Source organism: Trichosurus vulpecula, chromosome 2, assembly GCF_011100635.1.
Source record: "Trichosurus vulpecula isolate mTriVul1 chromosome 2, mTriVul1.pri, whole genome shotgun sequence".
In the NCBI taxonomy this organism is placed as follows: Eukaryota; Metazoa; Chordata; class Mammalia; order Diprotodontia; family Phalangeridae; genus Trichosurus; species Trichosurus vulpecula.
Window position 1 is genome coordinate 105,010,336 of NC_050574.1, and position 17,417 is coordinate 105,027,752.

The 17,417-nt window shown below is 38.1% G+C and overlaps 1 protein-coding gene across 1 annotated transcript in view; it reads left to right on the forward strand.

The window, feature by feature from the left end:
• CTSC (cathepsin C) overlaps nt 1-17,417 on the forward strand; it is a 46,780-nt gene that overhangs the window by 18,004 nt on the left and 11,359 nt on the right. Inside the window, exons 3-4 of the mRNA XM_036744453.1 lie at nt 2,613-2,779; nt 12,386-12,541. Coding sequence (XP_036600348.1) covers nt 2,613-2,779; nt 12,386-12,541 — 323 coding nt within the window. The remainder of the gene's footprint in view (nt 1-2,612; nt 2,780-12,385; nt 12,542-17,417) is intronic.

Consider the following 17,417-nt stretch of genomic DNA (forward strand, 5'->3'; position numbering starts at 1 on the left):
CCTACCATCACACAGCTAGTAAGTATTAACACTAGTCAGTCAGTAAGTATTAATTAAGTGGCTATTATGTACCAGGCACTGTGCTAAGTGCTAGGGCTACAAAGAAAGATAAAAGACAGTCCCTTCGCTCAAGGAACTCCAAGTCTAATGAGGGAGACATATGTACAAATAAGGTGTTTACTGGATAAAATGAAGATAATTGATGGGGGCAGGGGAGCAGGGGGAGAGGTTAAGGAAAGGTTTCTCATAGGTAGCATATAAGCTTAGGTCTCCCTGCATCAAAGTCAGTAAGGCCCATACTTTTCCCACTGTCCCATACTACCTCACAAATGAGTACTATGGTGAGATAGTAGTAATGATAATCCACATTAATATAGCACTTGAAAGTTTGCAAAGCATTTTCTTCATAATACCCTTAGGTCATGTGAGATAGTTCCCTTTTTACCTCATTTTATAAAGAAATAGGCTCAGAAGAATCAATTATTGCCTTTGTTTTTAAAAATGTTTTATTGATTCTGTTTTTATAACACTTACTTCCCACTTAACCCCTCTGCCTTATAACAGAGCTCTCTTGTGTGTCAAATAAGTTGAGCCAAGAAAAACAAATCAACATAATGAGCATGCCTGAAAGTGTGGGCCTCGATCTTCACCTTCAGTGCAAAAAGAAAAAGCGGTCAAAAATATTAACAAAACCAATGGATAGAGGCAGGTGGGGAGCCCAGTGCATGGAGTGCTGGACTTGGATTCAGAAAAACCTAAGTTTGCCTCAGTCACTTACTAGGTGACTTGGGCAAGTCGTGTAACCTCTGTTAACTTCAGTTTCCACATCAGTATAGTGACCTTAATAAGAGCACTTACCTTCCAGGGAGGTATTGATGATCAAATGAGATCATATTGATAAAATGTTTTGCACACTTTAAAGCAGTATATAAATGCTAACTATCCATTAGATGTGAAGCTCCTGGCAAGCAGGGACCGTCTTTTCCCTTTCTTTGTATCCTTAAATCTTATCACACTGCCTGGCACATTTAAGTGAGCATTTAATAATGTTTATTTTCTTTTTTGGGGGGAAGGCCAGGCAATTGGGATTAAGTGACTTGCCCAAGGTCACACACTACAAGTGTCTGAGGCCAGATTTGAACTCAGGTCATCCTGACTCCAGGGCTGGTGCTCTACTCACTGTACCACTTAGCTGCCCCTAATAATGTTTATTGGCTAACTCAATGCATCTAAAAATATCCTTGGTGTTCTAAACGTATGCAACTCACCACCTCTGCAAAGGAATGGGAAATGTCTTCTCATATCTGTTCCTTAGTACCATGCTTCTTGTTTGTAATTCTGTGATATTAATTTTCCATTGCTGTGTGGTTGTTTCCGTTGTTGTAATTATTGGATATATTATTTGCTTGGCTCTGCTTTCTTCATTTTGAATCAGTTCATGTCAGTTTCCATGCTTCTCTGTAACTTATAATCATTTCTTAGAGCTCAGTAACATTCCATTACCTGCATGTACCACATTTGTTTAACCCTTTTCCAGTCATTGGACAGCTATTTGTTTTCAGCTTTTTATTATCACAGTAAGTGCTACTATAAATATTTTGGTGTATATGGGGACTTCTTATCAATGACCTCCTTGGGGTAGATGACAGGTAGGGGAATCTCTAGGTCTAAGTAACAAGTGACTTTCGTATGACCACATAGCCAGCAAATAGTGGAGTTGAGACCAAGAATACACCTATGTGAATCTACAAAAATGAAACAACCCTTTTGGGTGAGGGTCATCTACCTTATCTGATATATAGTCTTATTTATATCTTAATATAGGCTATACCATCTGCTCCTCCTCCTTCTTTCAGGCTTCTTTGAGTATGAGCGTGGCCTAGAATGGATATTCTTTGTGAGTGCGAGCGTGTGTGTGTGTGTGTGTGTGTGTGTGTGTGTGTGTGTGTGTGTGTCTGTGAGGGAGGGTTGGGGGGAGAAAATATCTTTCTAGGCAATTTTATTCCTCCTCCACATTAGATTGATTCATTGATGATCATCTACTTCCAGAAAATTTGACTTTGTTCAAAGGACAAATGTATGTATGTGTGTTGAAAAACTCATCTCATTCCAGGTTCAGTGCTTATCCACCATGCCCCAACTAAGCCAAATCTATTTCCTAAATGAAAAATTTATCCATCTCTCTCTCTTTCATTCTCTTCCCCTTTCCTCCCTGTCTTCTCCCAACCCCTTTTCCCTCTCTTCTAACACAACTACGTTAAGAACATACCTTCTCTCTGCAGTATTTAGTGAGATGAAGTTAAAAAAAAAAAAGCTCAGGACTTAGAGACAGGAAATCAAATCTCATCTTGATACTTAAGTGACAGCGTGACCTTGGACTAGTCACTTAAACTCTCTGTGCCTTGGTTTTTTTATCTGTTGAAAAATGTGGACAATAATACATTTGTCATTATGGAGAAAGTGCCTTAAAGCCATATATAAATGAGTTATTTTGGAGGGTGTTGCAGAAGCCTTCTGATTTTAAAAGAAAATGGACCAGATAAAAGTCTAAGTGAATACACACAGGAGCTGGGCAGGAAAATGACCAAACTTTTGCTTCCTTTCACTTGCAGTATAAGAAGGAAGGCCACAATGTGACAAGTTACTGTCATGAGACACTTCCTGGATGGGTACATGATGTTCTGGGCAAGAACTGGGCGTGTTTCACTGCAAAGAAGCTTGTAAGCACTGCTGAAAATGTACATGTGAATGAGCTACCCCCCAGGAAACACAAGGAAAGGTGAGTTGGCCAGGCTGAGGACTGAGTTTGTTCATATTTGTAAACCACAATTTTCTTGTTATTATAGCTGATATGCTATATCAGGATAGTCAGTTCTGACTTTGAATCTCTGCTCTGTGACCACTAGCTGTGTACCTGTGGACAGGTCACTTCATCTTTCTAAGTCTCTGTTTCCTCATCTGTAAAATGGGATCAATGCTATTGTATACTGCCTATTTCACAGAGTTGTCACAAAGAAACTGTAGCTTAAAGACCTATGTGAAAAAATTACTAGCACTAGATTTCCTAAAATGATTCCCTCATTATTCAAAGCAGTTTTTTTTTGTTAGATATTGTTGTTAGAGGCTATCTAAAGTCCTTGCTTTTAAACTACTTGTAGTCTGGGAAATAATAGGCCTGAGAAGGAATGAATGAAAACTGACATTAGCTACTTTCTATATGTCAAGCCCCACTAATTGTTGGAAATTCAAATAGAAACATTGAGATAGTCCCTGCTCTCAAGGAGCTCACACTTTAATTGGAGGGATCATTTATTTATTAAGTGCTTATTATGTGTCAGGCACTAAGCCTTGGGAATACGAAGGAAAGCAAAAAGAGAAAAATAATGCCTGCTGTCATTGTACATTGTAATGGGGGAGGCAATATGTAAATAACAAGGTATATACAAGGTAGAGAGAGTAGCAGATGAACATAATTTGAATGGGGAAGTCATTGATTTTGAATAGTTCATTTCCTTTATGATCATATGTATTTTATTTTATGCATTAAAAAACAACTTTGAAAAGGGGTCCATAGGCTTCACCAGATCGCCAAAGGTATCTGTAACACTAAATGTGTTAAAAACTCCTGCTCTATATTTTTCTCTTTAGTTATCTTATTCCCTCTTGTGGCATCCACTTTTGCTTTTATGTCAATGACACCCACATCTACTTTTCTCCCCAAACAGTCTGCATTTAAAACTATATACTGGTCCTCATTCTCTAAGTGTTATGCAGTTCTAATCATATAGACTCAACATCTCAGAATCATCGTGGACTCTTCCTTGTTTTTACCTCGTCACATCTAACAAGTCTCCAAGTCCCATTGATTATACATGTGCAAAATCCATTTCTGCCCACTCCTTTCTGTTCCTATTGCTGCCACCCTATTTTATACCCCACTTACTTCTCACCTGGACTATTTTAGTAGACTCCTAATAATCTTTGTTTCTTTGAGTGTGCTCCCTTCACTTCACTTCCAGAGTAATTTTCCACATCTTGGATCATATTATTCATCTGATCAAAAACTTTCAGTTGTTTACCAAATACAACCCGAATTCTTGTTTAGCCTTGAATTCAGGACTTTGAAGGGCCCAGCAGCCTGGCCCTTTAAAGACTTAGCTCATAGGCTTGGAGCTGGAAGACACTTTAGGGAGTCTATTAATCCAACCTCCTTATTTTATAAATCAGGAAACTGAGGCCCAGAGAGGTTAGGTGATTTGACTAAGGCCACATAGGTAATAAGAAAAAGAACTGGGGTTCGAACTGGGATTATCTGAGTCCAAAATCTAGCTGACTTTCTGTTCTACCAGGCTAGGTCTTGAAAAGACTTTAGAAGTCATCTAAACCAACTCCATTTTATGATGAGCCATAGGAGGCTCACAGACATTAAGTAATTTGCCCAAGATCACATAAGTAGTTAAGTAGAAGAGCTGGGATTTGAACCCAAAAAGTTTGACTCCAAATCCAGTATCATTCAGATATGCTTTACCACCCTCCTTCACAATCTCCCCAACTCCTAGCCAATGCCACATAAAGGAAGTAAATAGTGGCCTTCCCTTGTGACAATGAAAGGAAATGTTGTGAAGCTGATTTTATCCATGAAATTCTTCAATCAGCTGATTTCCCTCCACAATGTGTTTGTTGGGCCTTTGGATATATTGTTAGTTTTTAGTGTAGCTTAAGATGAGTGTGAGAAAATGAATGCTTTGAATATTTGATCCCCTTACTTTTCTTACTGTTCTGTTCCTGGCTTCTGTGGGACTAAAATCTGAGCATGTTTTCCTTTTGGATTAATTCTCCAGTGCCAGCATTAATGATGGCATAACTAAGAATTTTCACCCTTGGACCAGTACCCCAGAGTGTACCTATTGCTTCTAAGCTGGCAGCTTGTTATTCTGCATTAATACTTCCAATGAAACAAAGACTTAACACTCAGTCTTCAAAATTGGGACAGGGCTTCATTGTAACATGTTAAATCTTACAGGAGACATCCTGGTCCAGTGTTCCTAAGCGCACAGGTTTGATAGAATTAGAACTGGAAAAAAATATTAAAGGCCATCGAATCCAATACCTACATTTTATAGATAAGTAATCTGTTCATCCATAAACAAGCATTAATTGAGTACTTACCATGTGCTAAGTAAGCATGGAGGATACACAGAAAACACTAAAACATTTGTTGCCATCAAGAAGCTCACTTTCTAAGGTGTAGAAACAGACTAGAAAAGTTGTGACTTGCCCAGGATCATGGGTCAGAAGCAGGGTTTGTACAGATAACACTTTATCCACTCTACTACATTGCTTCTCAGTTTTGTTCTTGGAAGGATGCCCAGGGTAGCTTCACTATTTGGCACTAGTGTCTTAGTATCTGGAATAGGATACCATTCTCAGTTGACTATAGTCTTAGTGTCTTGGTCAGTCATTATAACAGAAACATGCAATTTAGATTGAGGGAGGTTACAAACTTGGTATCCTGATCAGGACACAGCAAGAGTATTGTATTCATTTCTGGACACTGCATTTTTTAGAGAGGACATTGACAAACTGGAGTAAACCTAAAGGAAGGAAGCATAATTAGGGGGATTTGAGGCCATGCTGTAGAAGGAGCTCTTGAACCAAGTCAGTATTTGGCCCGGAGAAGAGAAGGCTGAAGAGGGATGAGATAGCCTTTAAGTATGTGAATGTTTAACTCCAGGGGGCAGAACTGGGAACAATAATAATAGTCAGCATTTCTCTAGCCCTTTAAGATTTGCAAAGCACTTTATGTGCATTATCTCATTTGAGACTCACAACAACTCTATGAGGTAGGTGCTATAATTGTCTCCATTTTACTATTAAGGAAATAGAGGCTAAGAGAGATTGCTCAACTTGCCCAGGGTTGCCCAGCTAATTAGTGACTATGGTGGCCTTTGAACTCAGGACTTCCTGACTCCAAGTCCAGCATTCTGTCCACTGTGACACCTGGGGGCTGCAGGAGCCATCAGTAGAATTTTCAAAGAGGCACATTTAGGTTAATCTAAGGAGGGAAAACCTAACACCTTCCTAATACGTGTTATTTAGAATTAGAACGAAATGCCTCAGAATGTGGTGAATTCCTCATCATTGGAGCTTTTCAGGTAGAGAATGGGTGACGATTTGTCAGGAGAGAGAATTTCTGTTTAGTTATGGATTGGAGCAATTATCCTGGGAAGTTCACAGCTGGGATTGTATGATTCTGTATGAACAAACTTTCATCCTAACCTTACAAAAACTGCATTCCCTGAGTTATGAAATGTGTAATTTGCAAAAATGAGACACATATAAATTATCCATACACCACAGCCAAGATCTCTCTCTCCCCTTCCTCTCTCTTCCCTCCTCTCTCACCCCTTTTCTCTCTTCCCTCCTCTCTCTCTCACACACACATTTTCCTTATACAATGAGACCCTTCTTATTTCCCCTTTTTCCTTTTGAACTCTTTTCAAAGCAACCGAGGAAAATATTCCACCCTCTCTCCATTTCATGGTATCAGGAATAAGATCTATAAGAGACTGCAAAGCTCATCTACTCTAACCCTCTCATTTGTAAGACAAGGAAAATGATGAGTGTTGTGGTTGTCATTTGTCCTTCATTTTTGAAGAGGACCATGACATCAGGGAGTTGATGACATGACTTGCAATTGACTTTGATTTGAGTGAGGGAGGGTTGTGCAAGGTCACCAGCCTCACTTTGTCCTCCAGAGCCATCTGGGTCCAGTAGCCAGATATCAATCAAGACTACTGGAGATGGCCCTCTCCTTTGTAAGGCAAGGAAAATGATGAATGTAGAGGTAATGTGGCTTGCCCAAGGTGTCAGGTAGCTAGTTAGTAACAGAGCTAAACTAGAACCCAGGCCTTAGTCCTAGCTATTCCTCCTAGACACTTTGTTCTTGCTCATTGTCTCTTTCTCTCTTTTTGTTTCTCTCTGCCCTCCCCACCCATCTCTCCCACCTATAAATTAAAAAAAATATATATGAACCTCATTATAATTTATAAGCCTAAGAATAGTGCTAGTGATAACGCCTGTGTCCACGGAAAGGAAAGACACATGCTTTGAGAGGAAATCAACAAAATAAAAGATCACTGTACCATCATTACTCTTGAAAATGCTAAACTACTAGTTAGCATTTATGAAGTGCTGTAGGGTTTGAAAAGCACTCCATCTAAGTTACCTCATTTAATTCTTACTACAACCCTGTGGGATAGGTGATAGTGTTATACCCTTTTTTTGTCAAGGCAGTTGGGATTAAGTGACTTGCCCAGGGTCACACAGCTAGTTAAGAGTCAAGTGTCTGAGGGTTTTGATTTGAACTCAGGTACTATACCCTTTTTATAAATGAGTAAACTGAGGAAGAGAAAGGTTAAGTGACTTGCCTAGGGTCACACAGCTAGGAAGTAAGGAAGGATTTCAATTCAGGTCTTCCTAACTCCAAGTCTAACATTCTGTCTTTCTACCACCTAGCTGCCTAGGAATTTAAGACTTTAGAATCACTACAAAGTTTATCATCTGTTTCCTTTCTTTATCCTCCCCTCAGAAAGTGTGCTTTTTCTTTAAACATTCATATTTAGATGAAGTTAAACTTTTTCTGGATCTTGTTTCATTTTTCAAAAATGTTATGTTTCTATAAGGTGTAATTACTATAGTTTAGAGTGGAAATAATAGTGGTCTGGGAATCAAGACATTTGGCTTCTAGTCTTAGTCTTGCCATTTACTATGTGACCCTGGACAAGTCACTTGGGCCTCAGTTACTTCTGGAGTGGAGGAGTTAAGTATGGGAAGCATCAACTCAAAGCCCCTTCCAGCTCTGAAGTCTTATGATTCTAAATGATTATGTCAATTATTTTTTAAAAAATCAATTTCATTTATTTTTGTTTTTAAATTGCTCCATGTCTTTCCCCCTTCTTCCTCCCAGAAAGTTATCTTATGTAACAAAGACTTTCTTTGCAGAAAAAGAGGAAGAAGAGGGGAAAAGTTCAGCAAAACTGAATAATACTTTTTTAAAAAATCTGACACTACTTGAAATGTTCCGTACCTAGGGATGCCCACCTCTGTCTGCAGAGGACTATGGGAGGTGACTTCTCATATCTCTTCTGTAGATCCATGCCTATTCTTTGTAATTTTGCAACATAAGTTTTTTAATTGTCTTTTTGTTGTTATTACCATTGACGTTGTAATCACCGCATATTTTTTTTCCTTAGCTCTGCTTATTTCACTTTGCATCAGTTCACTTCTTTCCATGCTCCTCTATAGCCATTATGTTCTACATAATGGAATTTTACCGAGCTATAAGAAATCTATTATTTTTACTTGCAAATGTACAGTATTCCAGCCATACCGTAGGTGAAATAGGCTTTTGTGAATTGGTCTGGAAAATTTATTGCTTCTTATAAAATCATTTTGATGTGAAAAATATTTTCTGGTTGAAAAACAGCCATTTAAGTTTTTTGAAACCCAATCTGTATACTAGCTGAACACTGCCTTTTATTTGTAATAACTGATTTTGCATCAGATCCTTTTATATATTCCTCTCCCTTAAGAGTCATCCACCATTCTACAATCCTTTCCATCCACCCTCTCACCCCTCTGTGATGAATGAAAAAATCTGAGAGGCAGAGTTTCTAGTAATTAATAATCAATTTATCAATTAGGCTAGCCAGCTTCAATAAATTGATGAACAGTGGTTTCTCTTAGCAACCATAGGCCAAAGATATGGAAAGTTTGAAAGCTTTAAATAATCCTTGAAAGGGAATTCCTTTGCCAACTGAAAATCAATCCCAGATTGGTGGACATTTAATGAGGAGGTAGGTTACAAGTCTTCAGCCACTCCTGCTGAGAACTGATTGCTCATGAGATTAGGCTACCTCCAGCAATCTGGACAGGGGAATCCATCTCCAACCAGACCACTCTAGTTGATTTCTCCTTCATGAGTTAGGTCACCCTAAACTCTAATGGAAGCAAGGATGGAGCTCTTTTCCTTGGAGTAAGAACTTTCCTACACTGGATCCTGTTTACCTTCTAAAGTCTTTTAGTTGGGTGAGGTCAGGCCCCAGATCAAACAGCATGTTCCCTGAGGGGTAGAGATAATCAGTCATGTCCTTCAGAGTCTGACCTTCCACAAAGGTTGGACCTCAATCAAGAAACAAAGGAAAAAAGCCTGGATCCTGATTTAAAATTTGGTTACTAATATGATAGCAAAATAATAATTTCTCTCACCCCTAAAAAAAAATAACATAGATTCCTGGTTTCTGGAATTGTCTCTCTGACTTAGAAGTCTAATAGCTACTACATATTCTCACTAAAAACAAATTACACTCCCTAGTGTTATCCATTAACCAAGTGCTTATTTAAAGCCTTGCCATTTCCTTTCCTGGTAATGAAACAAAGTATTGGTTCAAGATGCACTCATTAGTTTATTAAGTCATTTGCCTCAGATTCTGTACTCTTAACAGCAGTTCCTGTTCTGGGTGTGGTAAAGAGCATTATTTAAAATAGCTTAGACGTAGGGTTATTTATATAAGATTCTGTCCAGAGACACTTGTGTCATGGGGTTGATACTGAGCTGAAATTTTGCTGAGCTCACTTCCCTATCCTAAAAAAATCCTTCATGAAAACAATAATTTTGATGATGATGATGATGATGATTCTCATTACCTGGCACTCTGAGGTTTACAAAGGTTTAAAGTTTATTTACATAACACTCATCATTTAGATACAGCTTGCACCACTTACAGTGAACCCAGGATGGAAAAAAGAAAGAAAGGAAGAAGAAGAAAGAAAGGTAGGAAGGAAGGAAGGAAAAAAAAAACACGTTACAAAGCTGGTAAACCCAGAGGATGGTCATTTGTTATCTTGTGAATGTAAAAATATTCTATTTTTACTAAAATGGAAACCTAGCCTTAATGAGTATAATTAACTTGCCCAGAGTCCAACAGGTAAGAAGAGGATGAGCCAGATTGTCTTTTTTCCAAAACTACTAAATCTACTGTATGATTAACTCAGCCAATTTCTGGATATTTGTGGGTATTAGGGATTGGCGGGGCGGGCAGGAAGAAGACAAGATTGTGGACATTTACATAGGTTTTTTATTTGTTTTGTTTTACAAAACGCTTTCTTCCCAACAATCCTGTGAGGTTGGTAGTGTAAGTTGAATTTGTTATTCAGTCATTTCAATTGTGTTTGACTTTTCGTGACCCCATTTGGGGTTTTTGTAGCAAAGATACTAGTTTGCTGTTTCCTTCTCCAGTTTATTTTACAGATGAGGAAACTGAGGCAAACAAGGTTAAGTGACTTGCCCAGATTCACGTATCTAGTAAGTTTGAAGCCAGATTTGAACTCAGGAAGATGACTCCAGACCTGGCACTCTCCATTGTGCCACCTGGCTCATAAGTTTAATTATTCTCTAGAGTGTTAGATGAGAAAACTAAGTCTCTGTGAAGGAATATATTTAATTTAGTATTATTGTCTCCAAGTACATGGTAACTGATCAGTCTTTATTTTGTAGTAAAATGTATGTTTCCTAGGACAGGGAATACTTTTGATTTTATCTTTGTATCCCAAGAACCTAGAACAATGTTCTTTGTACATGGTAACTGCTCACTGTCAGGGAGTAAGTTAGGGAACTGAGAAACAAACTCAGGCCTTCTGACTCCTAGTTGAGTGTATTTTCTAATACACAATGCAGAAGATAAGTCCATGACATAAGGGCCTTGGTGGTATGTACACAATGTCAGAATATAGAAAAAAAAATTAAAAATAACACCATCTAGATGCATGAAAATGCAGATAAGCCACATAACATGCAATAGGCCTATCTTGAAAAGCCATGCAAATTGAATCTTGGAAAATTAAATTCCATTTTTAATGCCCAGGATGATCTTCAGTTTGAGGAGTTCTGTGCTGATGACTACCCCCTTCCTCATTTAATCTGCTTTGCAAATATAGAGTCTCTTGTGTTGGGTTTACATCAAGCAGAATTCTCTTGCACTTGAAAGGAAGTTCAAATCCTGAACTTCAGGTCTGTACCTTTGGACAAATCGCTTAACCTGACTGGCTCAGTAAATTGGGGAGAACAATGTCACTGTAATGACAGTGCTACTTGCTGTACTGTGGCTGTGTAAGACCAATAACACCAGCACACAGGAGGGTTGCTAGCACAGGTTCTTTTATCTGTTTTTCTAAGGAAAGCAACTTTAAGGGGTTTACAATCTCATTTTAATTAAACATACATATATCATTCACTTAGTTCCAGGGAAAAAGTCAGCACCCTGAACTTCAGAGAAAACACAAACACAAATTACAAGCAGAAAGTACATAAACAGAACAAATAAACACAAGTCAACAGTCAGGGCTTCTAGCTGTCTGACCAAGACATTACATACATAGTTACCAGAGGGAGAAACACCAACATCTGGCTTTTTCAAAGCCAGGGGGCTCCTTGATGGCTACCCAGAGTCTTGTCTGGTCAAATCACATGACACTTCTAGTGAGTGAGCCCCAAAGCAAAATGCTAACCTCAGAGTATATATACATTTCTTCAGGGTCAGAGTGCTTCACACCTCTTAAGGGTTTCACACCTCTCATGACCTAATTAGCAAAAGGGTGTGGGCCTTCCTACAAACAAAGGCAAGACTCAATCAAAGGCACTTGATTGCTTTAGTGCTGAGAATCAGTCCAAAAGAAAAAAACAGTAAAAAGTCCTACTTTACTTTTCCTTATAGTCACCTACCTTAGGGTTATTGTGAGGAATGAATGAAATCATATTTGTAAAATGCTTTGTAAACATTAAAATGCCATACAAATGTTTATCATTGTCATTATCTTGTCATCACTCATGCCACAGGTTTTTAGTGCCATGTGCTCTGGCAGTCATGTCATTTCAATTCAACAAACATTTATTCAGCACCTACCATAGATAAGGCTATGTGCTGGATGCTCAGAATCCAAAGACATGTAAAACATAGTTCCTGCTCTCAAAGAACTTATAGTCTTAATAGGGGAAAGAGAAGTATAGCAATAACTCTGATTTCAGGGAGAGATATCTAAATAGAATCCCAGGTTTAGAGTTGGAAATAACCTTGAAGGCCAGTGAGTCCAATCCCTTTGTCTTACAGATTAGGAAACCATGGCTGATGAAGATGATGTGACTTGCCTAGGTGTCTGAGTCAGGATTTGAATTTGTCTTCCTCACCCCTCCAGCACGCCACCCACCAACCTTTAGTGCAGAGAAAAGGCTTGAGCAATACGCTAAGAAATTTGTTATGAAAGATTTTGGGGCTTTGGTTCTGAAAGTAGTAAAGATTACAAACTAAAAGGTCTAATTCATTTGCAGGTATTTACAGGAACGTTACAAATATAATTATGACTTTGTGAATGCCATCAACACTGCCCAGAACTCCTGGACTGCTGCCGTGTATGAGGAATATGAAAAATTCAGTCTGGATCAAATGATTAAGAGAAGTGGTGGCCACAGTGATCCATTCCCCAGGTAATAACTTCTCAATTCTATCTTTTTTTAAGAGCTTAAAACACTTGGATATCTTGTTTGTTCCTTTTCATGACTTCCTTATTTCCATTAATGGCACCAGTTGTCATTTCCTTAGTCACCTTGTCTTGAAAATCCCATATTCTCCTCTCCTCTACCCAAACATCAGTCAGGTCTTACTTATTAGCTTTTTTGGAGTATCTCTCACTTCTTACATATATTTTGTATGTACTTAGATATGTCATTTTGTCTCCTTTCACCACCCCCATGTTCCATAGAATATAAACTTCTTAGGGCAGAAATTTGTCTTTTTTGCATTCCCAAATGCTTCTACATCTTAGTACCTAGTAGTGTCTTAATAAGTGTTTCTGGATTAATTGATTGATGAATCTGTCCTATCCTCTCCACAACATTACTACCACCCTAGTTGAGACCCTTATTTTTTCTCACCTGGACAACTGAATAGTCACATGTGATCTTCCTGCTTCTCATCTCTTTGTATCATGTACAGAGGTACCACATTAATCTCCTGTAATACAAACAATCTTCAGTAACTTCTCTATTACCTAAAAGAGTAAAATTGGCTTAATGGAGCAGTAGATAGAGGACTCTTGGACTTGTAGTCAGGAAGATCTAAATTCAAATTCAACCTCAGAAACTTACCAGCTGACTGACCCTGGATGTCACTTAACCATTGCCGTCCATAGTTTCTTAATCTAAAAAATGAAGATAATAACACCCACCTGACAAGGTTTTTATGAGGATTAGATGAGACAGTATTTGTAAAGTTCATTCCAAACTATAAAGCACTATATAAAATGTTAGCCACTATTCTTACTATTGTTTGAAAATAAAAATAATGATAATATCTCAACTCCTCAGCTTGGTAGTCAAAGCCTTCTATGATATACTCCAAACAGATCTCCTTCTCTCACTTCAATGAACAATCAATCAATCAATTAACATTTATTAAACATGTACTATGTTCCAGGTACTGTGCTGAGTGCTGGGGATCCCCAAAAAGGTGGAAAAAGAGAGTCCCTGCCCTCACAATCTAATCACCTAAACAAACCCTGCTTTCAGACAGGCTGGAATACTTGCTGGTTCTTTAAAAATGCCCTTTTCCTACAAATGCCCTTTTATCCTTCATTCCCTCCCCCATTCTGCCCCTGCACATTTTTGGTTATCATAATCCGTCTTGTCGTTCATTTGCTTTTGCCTGTTATTTCCTCTCCATGCCCACCCAAAAATTGTAATTCAGAGCTCAGCACTCAGTATGACTACACTAACTGTTCAAATACTTGTATTCATGATTATATAGTCTTGCTCTGCCCCTCATCACTGACTTCCCTTACCTCACACTCCTCCTCTACCTTCATCTAAAGTGGATTACTTTCACCCCCTGAACAATTAATGCTGCTCTATATTCATTGAAAGGCTTCTCCCACATTTCAAGCTATTCAGATGCTACCAATCCCTTGAGACCCAACTTTGATACCATCTTCTCCATGAATACTTGATTCAATTAGGCAGAGGTAAGCTTTCCTTCCTCTCATGCTTAGAACACATTAAGATCAAAGGTTCAGAGATATGGAAGCAGAAAAGACCTCAGAAGTCACCCAGCCCAACTCCCTCCTTTTATTTACTTTTCATTGTTTTTTTTTTAATTTAAACATCTGATAAAGAACATTTACAAATACACAGAATACAAAAAAAATAGCATGTGAAACTGTGAATATCCATTTTATTCTGCTTGCTCTAAAAATAAAGAATATAATAAATTTCACATTTTATTTCAAAACTTTGTCTGTTCTTCCTTCTGAACTTTTTTTCTTTTCCCTTCTGTGCATTTTAAAAAATATTCTATAGTCCAACCCTCTCATTTTACAAATGAAGTATGTAACTTAGGCCCAAACAGGGTAAATAATTTGCCCCAGATCAGAAATATACTCAAGTCCTCTGATTTTAGAGGCAGAGAGTAACTGGAAAAGATGGTATTCACAAAAACCAGCATGGTTTCTATTATACTTTCTCTCTCTCTCTCTCTGCACACACACACACACACACACACACACACACACACACACACACACATCCCTTCCAGTGATTCTTATCATACAAAGAAGTTAGTTGTGTCTTCTCCTATAGTCCTTTTCTGTCTAGTCAAAGTTTGGAATCAGCCATGGATTTTTGAGGGCAGTATCAATAGAGCTTAAGCTTTGGTAGATCTCACCAAATTAGAATGGTTGAGGACATCAAACAGAGAGCAATGCTTGCATTCATGAAAAGCCAAACCTCTGTGATGGTGGAAATGCAAGAGGTATCGCAAAACAGTAAGTGATTAGTTGCCATGTGAAAGCTCTAGAAAATGAGGAGTGGGATTTATAGAATTCATGGATTTTGAGCTGCTAGAGCCTGGAGTCCATCTCCAGATGAGGAATATAAGATACAGAGAGGTTGTGACTTGCCTATGGCCATGAAGGCAATGGAAGCTGACTTTGAACCCAGGTCTTCTGATTCCAGATCCATTGCTTTTTCCCAAAACTTGAATGGCCTGGGAACTGGAGAAGAAAGGATTTGCACAAGGTCTTGAAGGATATTTAGGAATTGCCAAGGTTGAGGAGCAGGTATTTAGTTTGGAATCAGCACAGAGCCTAGAGCTTGGAAGTGTGGATGAAGTCACACCTCTACCACATACCACCTGTATGGTCATAGACAAATCACTTTCTCTCCCCCAGTCTTCAGTTTCTTCATCTGTAAGATGGGAAGAATAATATTTGCACAGCCTCCCTTGCAAGATGGCTGTGAGAAAAGCACTTTATAAACCTTAGAGCAAAGAGAAATGTGACATCGTTATTTAGAATGATAGCTAACATTTATATAGAACTTGAAGGCTTGAACAGTGCTTTTTATATGATTATCTTATTTGATCCACCCCAACAATCTTGTGAGATAGATGGCATTGCTATTCTCATTTTACAGGTGAGGGAACTTGAGGAACAAAAAGGTGCCTTCCCCAGGATCATTCAGCTAGTAAGTGTTAGCTGCATAATTTGAACTCGGGTCTTCCCTACTTACAGTCCAGGGCTCAAGCCACTAGAATCACCTAGCTTCATTGGTACTTTGTAGAGAGAGAAATGACCTATTTTAGTTGGGGAATCTGTTCTGAACCTGCATGTAGCATTTCTTTTCTCTTTTAATTAGCCTTTATCTTCCCGCTTTCTTCTTCTGCCTCTCACATAAAGTCCTTGAATCCTCTGAACTTAAATATCACTTTTAATAATGACAGTAATGCTTCTACAATCATTTTTCCCTGTTTTCTGCAGTCTTAATTAAAAGAATGATTTCTTAGGTTATTGTTTAAGTGTGGCAGACAAAGAATACCGTCTAAAGTTAGTACAGTAGAATTGTCTTCTGATGTCTGGATATCTGGGTGCATGCAGTGAGAGGAGACAGATGTTCCTGCCCTGACAAACACAGCCACAAAGGTGGAAAGGTCTCTTTTGTCAAGAATTGCAAACCAAGGTGATTCTGAGGAAGGAAAATCTTCCTTGGCCCTTCGTGATTTCTCCATCATTTTTTTTTTCCTTTTGAGGCAACCTGTACTGAGAATGTACACTTAGGAAGCTAAATGGAAGGACAGAGCATAGGAGATGATGTTGAACAAAGAGAAAATTATTGAGGTAGAAATGATTGTGTTGACTTTTAGTTGCTTTTAGAGATAAAACATGTCAATTGCAAGGAGCAAATATGATCATGGATATAAAAAAACAATTTGGAAGGTATAAATTCATTATTGCTGTTAGTATTTTAACCCCATAAAGAAACACTTAATTTCCACCTTGCCAGTTTAATTCCTACATTTTTAAACTGGCATTCCCAGTTCCTTGTGGAATAGACAGGATATTTATGACTCTCAGTACTCTCTTACTAAAGCCCACTGACTACATTGTCAATAAGAATGTAATTGTCCTCTAATTTTTGTATGTCTACTCATCCTCTCCTGCAATTACACTGTATCTCTATTTAGAGATTATTTGATAGTTTATTTGGGGAAAAAAACCCAAATCAACAAAATATTAGTTAAGATAAAATGTGCTTTGATTTTTTTTGATGGATCAATGATATCTATCAATCAATCAAAAAGCATTTATTAAGCCACAAGCACTGTGCTAGGTGTTGTGGTCATGCTGATAAAAATACAAGCTCTGTCCTCAAGGATCTTTTATTTTGTTGGGGAATCAACACACACATATATGATGTTTAAAATACATATACAATATATACAATTATTTCAGAGGGTTGGAGAAATAGGGAGGATAAGGAATAACCTCATGTTAGATGGAGGTAGAGCTGAACTTTGAAGGGAATCAATAATTTTCAGATACAGAATTAAGGAAGGAGTGCATTCCAGGCATGGGGGACAGTCAATGCAAAGGCATGGAGACAGGAGATTATAATAATAATGATGGCATTTTAGGGTTTGCAAAGTACATGTTTTGATTTACTTATGATATGTCATCAATCTAAGGAAGGAGTTCTTAACCAGGTTTTTATTTGTTTGTTTGTTTTTTGATTTTAAAGGCTCAGCTCCAAGGACATTAGTATGCATATATTTAGATAATATAAGAATCCTTGACAAATTCAGCCACGAGATAATTTGTTCAATAACCATATGGTTATTTGTATTAGATGGGGCTTTAAGTTGGGAGACATATGCTTGCCAAAAGAGTTTGCCTTTGTCATGGAGAATGTCTCCCCATGATGGAATCCCTAGAACTTAGGCCAGTGCCCGACACATTAGGCACTTAATATAATACTTGCTGATTGACTGATGAAAGAGGAGCATCCTATAAATAATGATGTTTTCTAGATATTT